The following is a 20,464-nucleotide window of genomic DNA, read 5'->3' on the forward strand; positions in this document are numbered from 1 at the left end:
ACCCTTGTTTCATGTGTTCCCAGCGCCCTAGCCTTGATAAATGCTTCCTTTTTCTTTTTGATTAGGCTCACAATATCTCTCATTATCCAAGGTTCCTTAACTTGCCATACTTATCCTTCATCCTAATAGGAACATACTGGTCCTGAGTTCCCAGCAACTTGCACTTGAAAGCCTCCCACATACTAGACATTAATATGCCCTCAAACATCTGCCTCCAATCCACATTCTTTAGTTCCTGCCTAATATTGTTGTAATTAGCCTTCCCCCAATTTAGCACCTTCACCTGACCAACACACCTGTCTTTATCCATCAGTACCTTAAAGCTTACTGAATTGTCATCACTGTTGCCAAGCTGCTCACCTACTGAGTCGTTGACCGCCTGGCCAGGCTCATTCCCCAATACTAGGTCCAGTACAGCCCCTTTCCTATTTGGAGTATCTACATACTGTTTCAAGAAGCCCTCCCCTGGATGCTCCTTACAAACTCTGCCCCATCCACACTCCAAGCAATAAGCGAGTCCCAGTCAATATATGGGAAGTTAGAATCACCCATGACAATAACCCTGTAACTTTTACATCTGCCAAAATCTGCCTACATTATCTGTTCTTCTATCTCCCACTGGCTGTTCCTGAGCTCTACCCATATTGCCTCGCTGTATGAGCCATCCGAGGCGTCCTCCTGCAGTACAGCTGTGATATTCTCCTCAACAAGTAGTGCAACTCCTCACCCCTTTTACATCCCCCTCTATCCCGCCTTAAACATCTGTATCCTGGAATGTTAAGCTGCCTATCCTGTCCCTCCCTTAACCAAGTCTCTGTAATAGCAACAACATCATAGTTTCAAGTACTAATCCAAGCTCTAAGTTCATCTGCCTTACCTGTTACACTTCTTGCATTGAAACAGATGCACTTCAGTCCACCAGACCTGCTTTGATCAGCAACCACACCCTACCTGCTCTTCTCCTCCATTACAGCCCCTCCGCAAGCACCTGCTGGAAGCGGTGACTGTACTGATGCAGATCTTCCCCACATCAGCCACTCTGCTGCCCTCTTCCAGGTACTCTCCTTCACTTGTCTTGATGAAGTCCACCTTCTGGAAACTGAGACTGCACTGATGCTGATCTTCCCCACATCAGCCAATCAGCATCACCACTCTGCTGCCCTCTTCCAGGTGAAATGGAGTCTTAGAGAAAATGTTTACAGCACCGAAAGAGATCTTTTGCCCATTGTGTTCATATGAGCAATCAAATATCCATCTAGCTCCAATGCATTTTCCAACAATTGGTCCATAGCCTTGCGTGCTATGACATTTCAAATACTCATCTATATACTACTTAAATGTAACTTAAATTTTCAGACAAAGAGTTCCAATATCCAAAACCCTCTGGGTGAAAGCATTTTTCCTTAGAACCCCAAAAATGCTGATTCTTTACCATAAAAATGTACTTCCCGGTTATTGATATCTTCACTAACAGGACACCTTTTCCCTTATCTATCCTGCTTACGTTGCTCAGAACTTTGTACATCTCAATCAGATCCTCCTCAACATTCTCTGCTGAAAGCCTATCTAGTCTCACTTCATAGCTAAGTTGTTCCAGGCCAGGCAACATCCTGGTGAATCTCTTCTGCATCCTGTCTAGTGCAGTCACATCCTCCCCATAGTGTGGCAACCATAATCGTACGCAGCACTCAGGAAGGAACTTTCCCCTTTGATAGGGGGAATCAATGACAAGGAGGTTTCAAGGAAAAACTTATTCACCCAGAAGATTGTGGGAATTTAAAACTCACTGCTTGTAATGTAGAGGCAGAAACCAACGTAACATTGAAGAAGTATTTAGATGTGCTGTTGCGATGCTAAAGCATACAAAGGTCTGGGCCAATCTCTGGAAAATGGAATTAGAACATTTTGGTTGGTTGGTTGCTTTTTGACTGGTACAGATGCGATGGACCAAGGGCCTTTTTCTGTGCTATGGACTTGTATGATTCTAAGGAGGGTCCTAAAATAAAGAGAATGCTGAGAGAAGGAATTGCATAGGTTATGAACATATGAAACAGTAGCTGTAGGCCATTCGGTCCCTCAACCTTGCTCAGCCTTTCAATTCAATCACAGCTGATTTTATCAGCATTTAGATGGATAAGGCAGACTTTCTTTCAAAGATGGTACAAAGGTGCTGGAGGGGTGCAAAAGAGACCAGAAGCATCATCTTGGAGTACTGGGTATTACAGAGAAAGTTTGTGGAGGTGAGGCATGTGTAGCAGGTATTTGAACAAAAGTACCAAACTGAAATGTTGGGGAGTATAAAGTCCAGTGGGCTATTACCTGAATCAACTTGCATAACAAAACAAAGTGTGTGGAACACACTGTGGGGAGGGGACTTGATGGATATCTAATGGACCACCAAAAGGAAGCTGTTTCCTTGACTGAATGTTGCCAGTGTCTTTCTCCAGATCACCAACAGAAGATGAATAATAGCCTCTGACTGATATGTTTCCCAATGTTTTACTTCATTGATTGTATTCTTTGCAGTAAACTGTGATTTTTTTTTTTCTGTGTTTCAGGTTTGTGATGCTGTCATAAGTTCTGGAGAAAAGTTAAGTAGCAGAAAACGTATTTCCAAAAGCCCATTGATGTACGAGTGGTACCAGGAGTATTATGTTGGAGCAGCTCACGGCTTAGCTGGAATCTATTATTTCCTGATGCAAGTAAGTAATTAAATCTTAATCTTCTGATGTTGCTGAGAATGTGGTTCTGTGTTTCAGGAAGTGAACTTTTATTCTCCTTTTAAGCCAAATGTGACAATACAGTACAAGCTATCTAACATAAATATTCTAGCTGCTGCTGTTCAACAACAAATTACAAGTAGTAAACCCTGTCACAGCTCACTGCAGTAGAATGCTGGAAATTAAGCCCAGGGTCACCAATCATCTAAAATTTTAATGAACCAATCAGAAATCCCAATTTGTGTCTAACTGACTTTGGTCCCAGAACCAAAGCGAATCGCCCCAGGTTTTCTTCGGTAGCAGTATAAACAACTATTTATTTAACACATTTAACTTTAAGAAGAACAGCTAAAAGAGCAGGATTTCTAGACTTTTTTTGAAAATTTATTTGTGTGATTTGGGCTTTGCTGGCTGGACCAGCATTTATTGCCCATCCTTGAGAAAGGTGGTGATGAGTTGCCTTCTTTTACTGCTACAGTCATGTGCTGTCATTAGACACTTTAGGGAGGGAGTTCCAGGATTTTGAGCCAGCAACAGCTAAGGTATGGTGATATATTTCCAAGTCAGGATGGTGAGTGGTTTGGAGGGGAACTTGCACGTGTTGGTGTTTGCACGTGTTGGTGTTCCCACGTATCTGCTGCCCTTGTCCACCTGGTTGGTAGAGGTCGTTGGTTTGGAAGGTCTTAAGGATATTTGGTGAATTTGTGCAGTGCTTCTTGTAGATGGTACACATCACCTCCTGAGCATCAGTGGTGGAGGGCATGGATATTTGTGGATGTGGTGACAATCAAACTGGCAGAAGGGTGTCAAGCTTCTTGAGTGTCTTTGGAAAAGCACTCATCCAGGTAAGTGGGGAGTATTCCATCACACCCTTGATTTGTGCCTTGTAGGTGTTGGAGAGGCTTTAAGGAGTCAGAAAGTGAGTTACTTGTAAGATTCCTAACCTCTGGCCTGCTCCTGTAGTTCCTGTATATGGCTAATCCAGTTCAATTTCTGGTTATTGGTAACCCCAGAATGTTAATAGTAGGTATTCAGCAATGATAGTGTCATTAAATGTCAAGAGGCAATGGTTAGATTCTCTCTTGTTTCAGATGGGCATTGCCTGGCATGTATGTGGCACGATAGTTCTTTACTGTTTGTTAGTCCAAGCCTGGTTATTGTCCGGGACGTTTTGTATTTGGACGTGGCCTGCTTCAGAATCTGAGGAATTGCAAATGATGCTGAACATTGTGCAATTATCAGCAAACATCCCCATTTCTTCCGTTATGATGGAAGGAGATCATTGATGAAGCAGCTGAAGATGTTTGGGCCTTGGACACTATCCTGAGGAACTCCTGGAGAGATGTCCTTTAGTTGAAATAACTGACCTGCAACAACCACAACCATCCTCCTGTGTGCTAGGTATGACTCCAACCAATGGAGAGCTTTCCCTCTGATTTCCATTGACCCCAGTTTTGCATGGGCTCATTCATACCAATGTGACTTGATGTCAGGGCAGTCACTCTCTCCTTAACTGTGGAATTAGACTCTTTTGTCCATGTTTGAAACTAAGCCATCATGAGGTCAGCAACTGAGTGGCCCTGGTAGAACCCGAACTGGGCATCAGTGAGCAAGTTATCGCTTAACTTGATAGTACAGTTGATGGTGCCTTCCCTCATTTTATTAATGTTCGAGAGTAGACTGATGGGCGGTAATTGGGCAGGTTGGATTTGTCCTGCTTTTTGTGTACAGGACACATCTGGGCAATTTTCCACATTGTCAGGTTGATGTAGGAAGTTCTGGAGCACCCATCTTCAGTACTGTTGCTGGAATATTGTTAGAACCCATGGCCTTGCAGTATCCTGTGCCTCCAACCATTTCTTGATATCATGTGAAGTGGCTGAAGACTGGCATGTAACAAGCTGGAGGCCTGCATTTTTGAGGATGGAAATGTTTGTGGGACTGCCTCCTCCAGTGAGTTGTTAATTGTGCACTGCCATTCACAGCTGGATGTGGCAGAACTACAGAGCTTGGACTGATCCATTGGTTGTGGGATCACTTGGCCCTGTCTATCACTTGCTTATGCTGTTTGGCACACAGGTAACCCTGTTTAGACAGGTTGACACTTGCAGTTTAGGTACGCCTGAGGCTGGTCCTGGCATGCCCTCCTGCACTTTACATTGCACCAGGGTTGACTTGGTTTGATGATAATGGTACAGTGGGGAATGTGCCAGGTCATGAAGTTGCAGATTTGTGTTGGAGTACGAGCCTGCGGCTGTCAATGGCCTACATGGCCTTGAGTTGCTTTATCTGTTTGAAGTCTGTCCCATTTAGCATGATGATAGTGGCCACACAACTCAATGGAAGGTACTTTCAGTGTGGAGGTAAGACTTTGACTCACGAGGATTGTGCAGTAATTAATCTTACCCATACTATCATGGACAGATGTATCAACAGCTGGCAGATTGGTGAGGATGTTTCTCCATCTTGTTGGTTCACTGCCTCATACAGTTGGAGCAGCTATGACTATAGGACCTGGCCAGCAGTGCACTGCTGAGCTGCACTGCTGAGTTGAAATCCTCCACCCAGAGTACATTTGTGCTTTTGCCACCCGCTGTGCTCCCTCCAAGCTGAGTTCAACACAGAGGAGCACTGATTGACCAGGGGAGAACAGTATGTAGTAATAGCAGGGGGTTTCCTTGTCCGTGTTTGACCAGATGTCATGAGACTTCATGGGGTCCAAAGTGAATCTTGAGGACAACCAGTGCAACACCCTCCTGACTTTATACCACTGTGCTGCTACACTGAACTTGGGTCTCTCTCTACATGAACATAGGTTCTCTTCTCTTTCCCAACTAACTCATAACTTGCAGCAAAGTCTCTTTGCTTTACATGTGAAACATTGGCTTGTGTGTCTTGGATATTCAAGATTTGCTGTGCTTTGGCAATTTCTGTCATGTTCTTGCCAAATTACTTCCTCAGAAAACTTTAAGAGATTGTTGGAAAGGGTTATCCCTTTCTAAATTTATCCTGGTAACTGTTTACGTAACTATTAAGCAGGGTCAAATTAAACCATCCAATCATTTTGGTAGTGTATAGAATTGTACATGCTGACATTCAATTTTTAATCTTGCTTGTTGTTTTGACAACAGAATTATTTTCTTCTGTTTGTTTTCTTTTAGCCAGAACTCGGTGTTGACCAAGATACACTTGTTAAGCTGGTGAAACCCAGTGTGGACTATGTTTGTCAGCTCAAGTTTTCATCAGGAAATTATCCTCCCTGTATTGGTGAATCTAGAGATAACCTAGTTCACTGGTGTCATGGGTCACCTGGCGTGATTTACATGCTCATACAAGCTTATAAGGTACTGTGTGTGTGTGTGTGTGTGTGTGGATAATTATTATCATAGAAAAATTATAAATTGTGAGGAGGACAGTGTAGAACTCCATGAAGGCCTAGTCAAATTGGTGGAATAGGCAGAAAGGCGGATGAAGTTCAATCCAGAGAAGTGTGAGGTGATGCATTTTGAAAGCAGGAACGTGGACAAACAATATAGCATAAGGGATAGAACCTGGGTGTACATGTGCACAGATCTTTAAAGGTGTAGGACAGATGGAGAGAGCAGCAAGTAAAACAGACATTGGCCTTATTAATAGGAGCATAGAGTACAAGAATAAGGAGGTGATGTTGAATTTGTGTAAGACTCTGGCTAGACCTCATCTGGAGTATTATGTACGCTTCTGGGCTCCACGCTGTAGGAGTCGTGAACATATTAGAGTTTGTGCAGAAGAGGTTTCAAAGAGTGGTTCTAGTTATGAGAATCTGTTGAAGAAGTTGGGACTGTTCTTTTGGAGAGGAGAAAGTTATGGGGAGTTCTGATCAGAGTTTCCAAAATCATTCAGTACTGAATAAATAGATTGAAACTGTTCACAGTCATAAAAAGATCAAGAATGAGAAGGTACAGATATAAAGTGATTCGCAAATGAAACAAACACAGGGTGGAAAAAGAAACTTTTCTCATTAGCCAGCTCTCCAAATGAGTATCATGACTTAGTACCAGTGTCCTGCCTTTTCACCAATCCTTGGGTTTTGAATGCACTGCCTGGAAGCGTGGTGGAGATAGGTTCAGTTGAGGCTTTCAAAAGAGCATTATTTCTATTCACAGAATTATTCAATGTGCGAGGATATGGTCAAAGGAAGTAGACTGGTACTAGGACACAATACTCATTTGGAGGGCTGGTGCAGATACAGTGGACCGAATGGCCGCCTCCTGCACCAAATACTTCTGTGGTTCTGAAGATAAAGAAGAGTAGATCGAGGCGCTATCACACATTGGGACAATAGAAAGAAGCCAGTGTGGACTCACCAAGATTTTCTTTGAGCTAAAGAAGTACAAACAAGCAGAAAGTCTTGTATAATTAGTGTCATTTTTATCGGAACTGGAAATTGGAAGATGAATTGTAAAGGAATCAAAATATGTTGACGATTTTTAGTAATTAATGAGGAATGGGTTTAAGATTAAATGCAAGAAATTTACAATGAAGTGCAAGAGGAATTTTCTTCATAGTGATTGAAGATGGAATGCCTTAATAGAATTCAGCTTTGAAAAGAAGACCAAATCAATGTTGTTGAATAGGTTGCAGGAGTAAAGGGATGTTGAAATAGGCCATTGGATCAGCTTAGAAATGTAGTTGTCTCTTGCTTGGTATTCCTAAGGTATTCTTGAAAACCAGCATGCTTAAAAATCATTTTCCACTGAGAAACATTGTATAAATATGGGCGACTTTCCTGATCCATGATTTTTACATTTAAAAACCTACCTTGAACCTAACTGGCCTGAAAATCCTCTTAGCAAGTCTTAATGACTAACTTGTAGTACTGACCCTTTCAAATGCACATCATTTCCCACTTCTATCTTTCCACCTCTGCTGACCCTCGTGCTGCCTCCTTCCCTGGTTCCTCCTGCTGGCTGGTTCTCCCCAGTTATCCTGTTTGCTAACCTTCCTGCTCACCACTTTCCTGATGTTTGCTGTTACCCTCTCGTTTGCTGCTTTCTTTCTGACAAGCCATACACTCCCAGTGAGGACCCAGGAGAGGGTGAGTGAGAGTATCAGGGAGGGAAGCAGCAAACTGGAGGGTTGAGAGAAAGAGGGAGGGCCATGGTTAAGAGAAGATCAGGGGATGAAGGCAGCAAGCAAGAGGGTCAAAGAAAGTGGTAAGGGAGGTGGAGAACAGCACTTTGTTTTTTAACTAGACCAAGCATGGTTAATCACTATGCTTGAGCAAGAATGGTTGTGATAGTTGCATTGATAATTTACCAATCTCTCAAAAACATGAGTGCACTGTTAGCTTGCAGTTCGACCATGGACCATCTGGACTTGGCCTAGGGAAGATAAACAGAAATATATAATAATTGAGCTCAGCAGTCAGCAAGAGTGTTGCAAATGTCAGCTATTAATTTGTCTTTGGTGGCACCCATGCTCTACACTCACTGATGTTGGCATCTGGCAGTAAAAGGAGGTGAGGCACAACAGCATCTAGGATCGGGACTGCCATTTGAGACAGCACAAGATGCAAACCTTGTTTTGTTGGTCAGTATGCCCTATACTGACAAATGTAACGTAATTAAAAATCTCTGCTCACATCATAGAGCAGTAGGGCACAGACAGAGCTTATTCATTCCATCCGTTACTCCTCGACCACACATCTCCCTTCCAACATTTTTCACTGAGGTAGAACACCCAAATGTCTTAAGGCACGTCTGGGGCATTTGAGGAACAGAAGTGGCTCACTTCTTGCAGCATAATTGTATGATGCCATGTGCTATTCTTATAAACTCTTTATGTTTGCAAACAGATTTTCAAAGAAGAACGATATCTGCAAGATGCTTCTGATTGTGCAGAAGTGATTTGGCACAGAGGGCTGTTAAAGAAAGGATATGGACTGTGCCATGGTCCTGCTGGCAATGCTTATGGATTCCTGGCCATGTATAATCTTACTGGAGATAAGAAGTATTTGTACAGAGCTTGCAAGGTATCTGACACTGTCTCCTTATTTCGTGGAGAAACCTTTTGGACATGAGTTCAATCCTGTACTGTTGTTTTGCCAAACTGATCTGTAAGATCCTACTCTTTGTTTGTTGTCAGGTGGTAGTATTCTCCAGTTGACAGACTTTAGTCTGATTTTCAGAGTGTAAACTGTCACAATGGAAAACCGCAACAATGGGTCTGTTTGCAGTGGAGGCTAACATGTCTTTTCCACTAGTGGAAAGGGCAAGCAAACACCTCAAGCACCATGAGCCTCCTGGTGCTAGTGATAGAGAATGGGATCAGGGCACCTGATGTTTCCAGCAATCATAGAGCACATCAATTGGGAAGAAATCCTCTGACATAAAAAGGTTAACCAATGAAAGTCCTGTGTGGCCTGTTCTAAAAGTAGATCAATAGTTCTGCTTTTACTTATTCTAGACTATGTTTTATATTGACTCACAAGATGTGGGCATCTTTGGCCAAGCCACCATTTATTATCCCCATCTTGAATTGCCCTTGAGAATGTGGTGGTGGTGAACTGCAATCCGTTTGTTGTAGGGACTCTTTATGTGCCAGCAGGGAGGGAGTTCCAGGATTTTGACCCAGTGACTGAAGAAAAGGTGATATATTTCCAAGTCTGGATGATCAGTGACATGAAGGGAAACTTGCAGGTTGTGGTGTTCCCATGTATCTTCTGCCCTTGTCTTTATTCATGGTAGTGGTCGTGGGTTTGGAGCTTACCTGAACATAAAGTGAAGTCTGAGTGATCCAAGTGAATTAATGCAGCACAACATCCAGTATCCTCTAACGGTAGCTCTGCAAATGCTGAACGTTGTGTAAATTGATAAATTTCTGCAGTTTTCCCAACTAGTGTTGGCAATCGGAGAAAGCTGATGTCTGAGTGATAAGAGATCAGTTTCAGAAAATCTACTTGTCCTAATGTTTTAAATGAGATGGTAACTAAATCCAAGGGTTAGTATTAAGAGTGGTGTCTCTGTTAGTTGTCATTTAAACCAATGGGCTTTTCAAAGCTAATAAGTGCATAGAGCTGTAAAGTTGGATTTATTGTTGCTAATGAGTTTTGGCTTTCAGTTTGCAGAATGGTGTTTTGATTATGGGAAACATGGCTGTAGAACACCAGACAGTCCTTTTTCTCTCTTTGAAGGTAATTGACATTTAAAATCACTTATTATTTTAAAAATAGTATTAAACTGGCTACAATAAGGTGTAGAGCTGGATGAACACAGCAGGCCAAGCAGCATCAGAGGAGCAGGAAAGCTGACATTTCGGGTCTAGACCCTTTCTGAAGAAGGGTCTAGACCCGAAACGTCAGCTTTCCTACTCCTCTGATGCTCCTTGGCCTGCTGTGTTCATCCGGCTCTACACCTTTTTATATTAGATTCTCCAGCATCAGCAGTTCCTACTATCTCTTAAACTGGCTACAATGTGTTTCAGTTTTTTTCTAAACATTTCTTTACCATTCTACTCATTATAGGAGTAATAATTAAGACTCCAAATTAGAATACTGCATAATACACAATGTTTTGGCATTCTGTCGTATATAAACTGGAAACTGTTGCTGTTGAAAGTTGAATGCAAACAGGAGTGACTTAACCATAGTGAACAACCCTCTTTCCCATCTCCTCTGCCCTTACCTACAATGACATGCATCAGGACCAGAGTAGTATTAATAGCTGTATGTGTTCTTCCAGTTCTGGTCCTGGGTGCTTCCTGACTTTAATCATTCCGCCGCCAGCAGTCGTGCTTCAGCTGTCTGTGCCTTATGCTCTGGAAACTGCCTCCCTAAATCTTTTCAGCTCCCTTTCCTGCTTTAAGATGCTCCATAATCCCACAGCTTGACCACATTTTTAATCATTGACCTGAATATCTCCTTAAGTGGCTCAGTGTCATTTTTTAAATTTATACTGCTTCCTCTTCCCACTACATTTCTGTCTCTGTTTTGGTTAGCAGATGGGGCCAGGCCACATGACATCATGACCAAATGCAGCAAGGGTTTAGTCACGCCTTGGGGATTTTTACGTGAACGGCACATTGCCAGTGGTCACTGTTGTGCAAGATACTTCATACCTTGAAGCAACTTCTTGGTGGTGTCACAGAGCTGCTCCCCATTGGGTATGAATAGCACTGTATGGGCAGAGTTAAGTTAGGGTGAAAAGAGAAGTACATGTAGAGATATTACAAGGTGTAGAGCTGGATGAACACAGCAGGCCAAGCAGCATCAGAGGAGCAGGAAAGCTGACGTTTCGGGTCTAGACCCTTCTTCAGAAAAAATGTAGAGAGTAGTCTTTCAATAACATAACAGTAAGATTAGAGTCTAGTATGTCTCAGCTTACTATGCATAGTAGTATTTAGCACAAATAAGTAATAATCAGGGCTCTAAAGAAGCCAAAACTTGAAGATAGTTTTGATGTTGTATACTTCCTGACCAGTATGTCTGGAGCACAGACTTTTACATCTGGGCATAAATTCAGAGGATGAAAGAGTCATGTCAAAATTCTGATTCTAACCATAAGACGTAACAGAATAAGTCTGTTTGAAGTTCTGTTAGAATTCAGGGGAAGTTGCAGCAAATTCATTTGTGGAGTTCCAGGAGGAATTGAGCGGCAATTTCTTTGATTAGTGTTAGAAACAGAGGTTGAACTGCAAGAGTAAAGCAGCAACTGAAGGATGTTCATGTCAGCTGAGTGCTGCTCTGAGACGTTTGTCAAAATTCCTGATGCAACAAAGACATTTTCAATACAAATATTTATTTGGTGCTGCCACCCAGTGTTTTTCTTCAGAAATGCATGCTAAGAAACGCAATTTGAAGGACCAAGTTACATTTCTATTATTTAAGACTGATATAGTGACTGATATGTCAACATAAGTAGCAATTGCAACACTCCTGACAGATTTAATAGCTACCACAAGTAAATTCTGACACTTCTATGAAATGGATTTTTTTAACCAAAGTCAGAGCCTGTCTTCAGATTTGTCAGAGAGTTTGCAGTGAGCCATTCAGATAAGGGAGAGAAAACCTGATTCAATTGTAACTAAATAAATTGAAGAGTGAATGATTTCCTTTGTTAGTTTGCAAAAGAGTTTGGGAAGCTGAAGTCTGAGTGGTTAAGTGTATGTGTGCAAAGAATGCTGGAAATACTCAGCACGTCTGGTACCATCTGTGTGGAGAGAGGCAGTTAATGGCTCAGATAAGCAGCAGTCCCAATAATGGTAGATGCTGAGAACAGCATCACAGTTTGCACCCCCATGCACATTTATTCCTAAAACTGGCAACTGTAGTGTATCTCAGTGGGCTGTGGAGCAACCTTCAGTGATGTTCGTGCTAGGTTGCTTTATAAAATGGCATTCAGTAATTTGCACTCATTGCCCAGAGGCTATGCTTGTTTTCATTGATTCAAGGCACTAGTCAGACCACACTTGGAAAACTGTGAACTGTTGTGGACCCTTTATCTAAGGAGCGATATACTGGCTTTGGAGACAGTTATTAGGCTGATACTGGGTCTGGAGGGATTGCTTTATGAAGTGACAGTGAGTAGATTGAGTCTGTACTCATTGGAATGTAGAGGTGACTTTAATGAAACATACATTATCCTCAGGAGACTTGACAGAGTAGGTGTGGAAAGGTTGTTCCCCTGTGTGAGAGTTTTGAACCAGAGGGCATAATCCCAGAGTAAGGAGTCGCACATTTAAGACAAGAGATAAAGAGGAATTTCTTCTCGGAGAGTAGTGAATCTGTGAAATTCTTTACCACAGAGGGCTGTCGAGGCAGGTCATTAAGTCTATTTAATGCTGTAATAGACAGATTTTTAATAAGTAAGGTAGCCTAGGGTTATGGGGACAAAGCAGGTAAGTGGAGTTGAGGATTATCAGATCAACTATGATCTCAAGGAATTTGCAGAGCAGACCGATGGGCTGAATGATCTCCTGCTCGTGCACTGTATGATCTTATGATGCTGTCAGTTTGGGCAGTATGATCTTAGGAGTAGCTCAAATGAACATTGGAGATAGAATACATTCACCAGTAGCACCTGTTAAAACCATCAAATTACTTGCAAGGCTCTCAGTGAAGAAGTTGGGAAACTGTTTACCCTGAACCTAAAAGAGATTGCTTGTTTTTGTTTCAAAGCTCTTGTATTTTTCCACTGCCACCTTTTTAAAGTGCTTATGCTAGTGGTGTGCTAAGGATAGTCACTATTATTTCTCAATACAGGTTGAAAGGCAGAATCAGTCTTCTGACTGCTGCAAGCAGTTTACAGTGCAATTCCAGACTAGGAGAGAGAGGGGTAAAGATGATTTATGTGCATCAGATAGGGTCTAAATTTATTCTGTAGGAGCACCATTTAAGCTTTTCCTTGATAGTTTAAAGTCTTTTAAATTATTACGGGATTCGCAACTCCTATTGAAAATCAAAGCAGCCTGAACAAGGTTTATCCCAGAGCTGACACTAAACAGTTTTATTAAAATACTCCAAAGTTTACAACAGATTTCAAAAGTTTATCAAAGTATTTAAAATGATTGTAAAGCACACTCCTCCCTCTGAGTTGAAGACTTTTAAAATTTTTAATGGGATATGCACTTCGTTAATCGTCCCTATTGCCCTTGAACTGATTAGCTATCAAGGCCATCTCAGAGGGCAGTTAAGAGTCAACCCCATTGCTGTGGATTTGGCGCCACATGTAGATCAGACTGGGTTAGATTGGCAAATTTCTTTCCCAAAGGAATGTCAGTTTTTTTCAACGACTATCAAGAATGATTACATGCTCACCACTTTGTTAGCTTTTAATTCCACATTTTATTTAGTCATAGAACTGTACAGCACTGGAACATTCCAGACTCCTAATACACCCTGTGTAAAAAACTTGCACCTCTTGTCTCCTTTGAACTTGCCCCCGCTCACCTTAAATGCGTGCCTGTAGTTTTAGACATTTGAGTCTCCTTGAGCTCCCACATCCTGCAGGAGGAGCATGCCACTGCTTTAAACACCATCTCAAATGCTCTAAGACTAAAGAGGAAAGTTAAAAGCCGCTGCTCATCGCAGCCTCTCGAACCAACACATTACTTCTCATCCTGCTACCAACAAATTTTCGATAACGCATCTCTTTTCCCCTTTTTGTTTTTTGGTTACAGGAAGAGGGAGGGAGGGATACACTGGGCTTGTTTTCACTGGAACGCAGGAGATTGAGGGGCGATCTGATAGAAGTTTATAAGATTGTGAATGGCACAGATAGAGTGGAAAGTATGAGGCTTTCTCCCACGGAGGAGGGGTCACAGGGGACACAGGTTCATGGTACAAGGGCAAGTTTAAAAGAGATGTGTGAGGCACGTTTTTCACACAAAGGTGGTGAGTGCCTGGAATGTGATGCCAGAGGAGGTGGTGGAAGCAGTCACAATAGTAGCATTCAAGAAGCACCTGGACCACTACATGAATAGGAAGGGAAAAGAGAGATATGGATCCTGTAAGTAAAGACCGTTTTAATATGGAAGGCAAAATGTCTCAGAAGGCCAAACGACCTGTTCCTGTGCTGTATTGTTTTTTGTTCAAAACTGCACACAATACTCAAGGTGTAGCCTCACCAAGGTCCTGTATAACTGCAGCAAAACATTACTACTCTTGTACTCAAATCCTCTTGCTATGAAGGCCAGCATGCCATTAGGTTTTCTCACTGCTTGCTGCACCTGCATGCCGCACCTGCATGCCAGCCTTCAGTGACTGTTCCACCGTGACACCTAGGTCTCGTTGCATCTCACCTTCTAAACTGCCACCATTCAGATAATAATCTGCCTTCCTGTTTTTGCCATCAAAATGGGTAACCTCCCATTTATCCACACTATATTCCATTTGCCAAGTATTTGTCCACTTAACCAGCCTGTCGAAGTCAAGCTGCAGCCTCTTAGCATCCTCCTCATAGCACACACTGCCACACAGCTTAGTGTCATCTGCAGTTTTGACGATATTGCTTTCAATTCCTTCATCCAAATTGTTATTATATATTGTGAACAGAATTTCTGCACTTTACCTGTGACCCTTAGTTCCCCTATTGATCAAGAATCTATCTATCTCAGCTTTAAATACACACAAGGAATTCTTCCTCATCTCAGTCTTAAATGGGCTGTTTGTTTCTATGTGCTCTGGTCATTGATTTTCCCATAAGTGGAAACATTATCTCAGCATTTACCCTGTCAAGGCCTTCCTATCAAATCCCTTAAGAATCCTATATGTTTAATTATATCACCTCTCATTCTTCTAAACTCCAATGAGTAGAGTTCCAAGCTGTTTAGCCTTTGTTCATGAATCAGTCACTCCATACCAGAGATCATCCTAATGAACCTTCACAGAACTACCTCCAGAGAAATAATATATTTCCTTAAATAAAAGGACCAAAACTGCTCTCAGTACTCCAGATGTGGTCACATCAGCAGCTTATACAGTTGCAGTAAGACTTCCCTTCTCGTATACACCAAACCCCTTGAAATAAGGGCGAACATTCCATTTGCCTTAATAAAAACCGAAAGAACTATGGATGCTGTAAATCAGGAACACAAACAGAAGTTGCTGGAAAAGCTCAGCAGGTCTGGCAGCATCTGTGAAGAAAAAAAATCAGAAATAACGTATCCGGTGACCCTTCCCCACAACCTGAAACGTTAACTCTGATTTTTTTTCTTCACAGATGCAGCCAGATCTGCTGAGTTTTTCCAGCAACTTCTGTTTTTATTTCATTTGCCTTCCTGTTTACCTGCTGCATCTGTGTGCTGGCTCTTTGTCTCATGCACAAGTATCCCCAAGTCCTATTGTGTTGCAGCTCCCTGCAATTTTTTTCCATTTAAATTTTTAAATTTCTTTTAAATTTTAAATTTCTTTTGTTCTCCCTTCCAAAATACACAAATTCACATTTTCCCACATGCTATTTGCCAACTTTTGGCCCACTTACTTAACCTATGACTATCTCTCTGTAAACTGTTTGTATCCCTCTCGCAACTTGCCCTTCCACCTATTTTTATCAGCTGAAAATTTGACTACAGTACATTCGCTTCCTTCGTCCAAGTCATTAATATATATTGTAAACAGTTGTGGTCCCAGCACTGATCATCGTGGAACCAACCTGAAAAAGAAACCTTTATCCCCACTCACTGTTTCCTGCCCATTAACCAATTTTCTATCCACGCCTATGTATTACTGCCAGTATCAGGGGCACCTGGCTAATGATTTAAACTTTTCTGAGTTATGATCGCAAATGCTAACTGGAAGCCCAAATATGACCCAACTACTTGTTCCCCTCTATCCACTCCAGTTGACTTTTGCAGGAAAAACACAAATAGAGTTCCTTTTCATGAAGCCATGTTGACCCTGCTTCATTAGATAGATTTTCCAAATTTCTTGCTATTACTTCCTTAATAAATTATTCCAACATTTATCCAACAATCAATGTTAGATTAATTGGCACAGTTATCTGCTTTTTGTCTCCATCCCTTTTTGAATAGGAGCATCACATTAACAGTTTTCCAATCCTGTAGTACTTCTCCAGAATCCAAGGACTTTTAGAAAATTATAACTAATGCATTTGCTATTTCTGTAGCTATTTCTTTTAGGATGCAAGCCATCACAGCCAGAGGGACTTATCTCCCTTTACCCTTATTGGTTTGTCTCATACTACTTCTGTACTGCTGGTGATGGTACTTAATTAGCAGGGCGGCCCAGTGGCTCAGTGGTTAGCACTGCTGCCTCACAGCGCCATGGACCTGGGTTCAATTCCAGCCTTGGGCGTTTGTCTGTGTGGAGTTTGCACATTCTCCCCCTGCCTGCATGGGTTTCCTCCCACAGTCCAAAGATGTGCAGAGTATGTGGATTGGCCATGCTAAATTATCCATAGTGCCCAGGGATGTTTAGCTTAGGTGGGTTAGACGTGGGAAATGTAGGGGAATAGGTCTGGGTGTGATGCTCTTCGGATGGGTGGTGAGGACTTGTTGGGCCGAATGGTCTGTTTTCACACTGTAAGGGTTCTATGAATCAATTCCTTCCGTGTATTGTTTTGATGCTGCCATTCCAGCATTTCTGTCTTTACTTCAGATTTCCAGTATCAAATATTTTGCTTGAGTAATTTTGTCTTTTGATTGTCTGTTACTAAGTTTCAACAGTCTCTCTTTCCTATTTCATTAAAGGGATGGCAGGAACTATTTACTTTCTTGCTGACTTGCTGCAGCCCACAAAGGCAAAATTCCCTGCGTTTGAGGTGTGATTCAACCATGGTATCAGTGCACATTATTAGATCTGATGCATTGCTTTCTCCAGTAAAACAACTAATGCATGTTTCTGTTATGAACCAAGAACACAGAAGAAAATGTTGGAGGAGAGATTGTGATGAGTAACTTCACTTTACCTAGTACTCTACTCTTTAAGTGCTCCATTCCATAACTGAAGGTTTTCTTGCATGACGTAAATATTGCATTTTTGTAAAAGCAATAACAGTGGAAGAATGGTTTCTCTACTCACAGTGCACAATGTCTTGGGATGTATTATTGCAGTGTAAGCCTAGTACGTGACTTTTATTCTGAAACCATACTTGTGCACTACATATGCCACAAGCATATGAAGTCTGTTTCGCAGTAAATGTGTGATGCTGAGTACCTGCTATTTATACAGTCCTGGCAGTGATCCACATTAAACCATTTTTCCAAAGCAGTAATGTTAATTAACTGGTTTGTTTGAAAGACCTTGCACTGTTTGTGTTTAGATGTATTTTTTGAAGCATCTTTGTCAGCCATTGTCCTTCCTCTTTCCTCAAGGGTAGCACTTTTCTAAATGACTGGCTAATAGCGCAGGGCTTTATGATGGAGCTAGTGGTATACTGCACACGAGCATTTATTTTCCAAAGTGTGCTCAATATAAAAAAGTATTATAAATTGCTCACTACTTTAGTTCATTCAGTTCTCCATGTACTTTTTAAAGAGTTTTCTGGGGTTGTAGTAAGTTTCCATTTTATCTTAATATTAACATTGAAAATATGCCAAGTAACTGAAATTCTCCTTAGTTTGTAGTGAATTAATGCTCTTGTTCATCCTCTTTATATTAATCATATGGAACTTATCATTCTATAACCATACGTATTCAGTTTTGATTTTTGTTCAGTGGCATTTAGATGCTGGTGTTTTTGCTTGCTTTATAAAGCAATTAAACGACTACCATAAAACTTGCAGCTTTCCAGTCTTCACTGACAACTGAGTGTTTAATTATATAATATAGAAATTTGTTTCCTGGTCTGTAATCTGTGCAAAGTCATACTGCATTTAAAGCAAAATCTGTTCACAAAATAATCTGTGAATTAAAAACAAAATAAAATAAAAATGTTTCTGTTGTATGCTGTTGTTTGATATTTTGATTTTGAGCATGATATTGCACAACCTATGTTGTTGCTGTGTGAATTCCCTGTTTAATATTTTGAACTTTATTCTGGTGAAAGATATAGCATGGCTATTTTATTGATTTTCTTTTTCCTCATGAATGATGTAGGTAGTGGGAAATATGTAATGTACCTCAATACCTCTGGTGGTAACCAACCTGTTGCAAGACTCTATGCACATAGTACATTTCAGGTATTCTCCCATTTCCATATATTGTTTCAATTGTTTCTGAAATTGCTCACAGTCATCTGTAGGCTTTTTTAAAATACAATCTACATCCATCAGTGCAGATGAAAGTTTTGACTGATTAGAATATTAGCCTTCAGATTAAAGATCAATTCAATGTTGCACCCACCTCCAAAATGGAACATGCGTCTTGGGAGGCAAAAATAGATTATTTAAACTGACTCTTTTGTTCTTAATAGACAGAACTGAAAATGTGAGGGGAAAAAATGAAAATAAGGAAGGAACAGTGCTTTTGTAACTGTTTTGAGAGAAATAAGGTTAGCCCTGACATCTGAAATTGTAACATGTGAGCTGTCTTTTTCTTAAACAGCTAATCCACAGATTCTGCAATTCCCTTGACTTCACATCTGCTGACAAAGTTTATCTAGAAACCTGTGAGGTTCCACATGTAAGCTGACAACACCAGTCTACTGTCCACCTTTCCACTTGCTGGGCCATCAAATTGGTTGGTCTGGCATCAACTAAAAATGAATGGAAATATTCTCCAGTTCAACATTGGAAATACCAATGCCATTGATTTGGGTCCCCACCATGCATTCATTCCCTATCCACTTGTTCCAATATCCTCCTTGGCGCAGAAATATTTTGTTCACATCCTCAGCATCCTTTTTGACCCTGAACCAAGACTCTGATCCCATATCCCTTCTGTCACCAAGACTATATTCTTCCGTCTGTCTTGCATTTCCCACCTCAGCTCACCTGCTGTTGAAACCTTCATCTGTGGCTTGAAGTCTGACTTAACTACTTCACCCTCCATGCACTTTAAATTTATAACTTTGCTGTCTTTAACCTAACTTGTGTGAAGTCTATTCTTCTCACACTTCTTTACTCACTGACATATGTTGACTTTTGATCTTCTAACGTCTTCCAACTGTGGAATATTCCAAGATCTTTGTGTTCCTCCAATTCTGCCTTTGTGTGCATTCTTCATTTTCCTTCGCACCATCATTGATCATGTCTTCATCTTCCTTGAATCCATCCCTGAACCTTTCCACCAATCTGTCTCTTTCTCCTCTTTAAATACGCACAATATTTGTAAGTAAGTGGATGAATTATTTGCAAAAGTAGAAATAAACAAATATGACATCTTAACCACTACAAAAAAATGGTTGCAGGGTAACTAAGGCTGGAACCTGAATATTGAAGGGTACACAAGGATTCAAAAAGTGTGGAAGTTAGGAAAAGGTAGTGGGTTGGTTCTGTTAGTTTAGGATGCTATTAGTACAGTAGTGAGAAATGATCTTGGCTGAAAAAAACAAGATATGGAGTCCATGGTCCTGAAAGCCTGCTTGTCTGAGCAAGATTTTGGTTATAGATTATAATATGTCCATATGTCTTGGTGTTAGACTTGGTGTCTTTGCACCTTTGAAGAATTTTGGGATGCTTCATTATGTTAAAGATTGCAAGTTAATGTGGTTTATATATACCTACTGGGAATTGAGGACTCCCGTTTGCTCCTGCACATTCTCATATTATGTTCAAGATGAAACTCAGTGCTTATCTTTGTTTCATATTCTGATGAATGATCGCTACACAAGATGTTAGCCTACAAATATTCTCCTGACACTTATATTCCTGTGTAATTTTGACTCATTATTTTCAAGCTTCTAGCATTTGTTGTTATTTTGATTCTGTAACTCAATTCTGTAACCTCCTATTCTATAATTCAAAACTACTTTCCATCCATGTAGTGCATTGCAAGGTGTTTCCTTTCTTAGTGTTCTAGCCCATTAGTAGCTGTGGTCTTTAAGGTGCTGGTGTTCCCACAATGTTACTGGGTGGGGTATTCAAAAATTTTTACCCAGCAATTTATGTCCATTGTCTAATGCTGTTTTCTTGCTCATCTTGGAGGAGGTAAGTATCATCAAAGTGATCTTGGTGAACTGTCGTCGAGGAGAGAGATGGGGCGTCCAGAAACCACCTGAGTTTTAAAATTAAATCAAACCAGGGACATAGCAGTAAAGTCAATTGATTTGTTGGTGAGTAACTGCTGTTTGGGATGGTGTTTAAAGTGTTGGAATGTAAAGAAAAACGTGTTTAAAACCATATGATGAATTAAAAGACACTAATAG

General features: G+C 41.0%; 1 protein-coding gene across 1 annotated transcript in view; it reads left to right on the top strand.

The window, feature by feature from the left end:
- lancl1 (LanC antibiotic synthetase component C-like 1 (bacterial)) overlaps window positions 1–18,101 on the top strand; it is a 35,727-nt gene extending 17,626 nt beyond the window's left edge. Inside the window, exons 5-9 of the mRNA XM_048598840.1 lie at window positions 2,559–2,702; window positions 5,882–6,064; window positions 8,557–8,733; window positions 9,822–9,894; window positions 16,908–18,101. Coding sequence (XP_048454797.1) covers window positions 2,559–2,702; window positions 5,882–6,064; window positions 8,557–8,733; window positions 9,822–9,894; window positions 16,908–16,984 — 654 coding nt within the window. The 3' untranslated portion in view covers window positions 16,985–18,101. The remainder of the gene's footprint in view (window positions 1–2,558; window positions 2,703–5,881; window positions 6,065–8,556; window positions 8,734–9,821; window positions 9,895–16,907) is intronic.
- Window positions 18,102–20,464: the final 2,363 nt, after the last annotated feature.

This window comes from Rhincodon typus, chromosome 7 (genome assembly GCF_021869965.1).
Source record: "Rhincodon typus isolate 14 chromosome 7, sRhiTyp1.1, whole genome shotgun sequence".
NCBI classification, from domain to species: Eukaryota; Metazoa; Chordata; class Chondrichthyes; order Orectolobiformes; family Rhincodontidae; genus Rhincodon; species Rhincodon typus.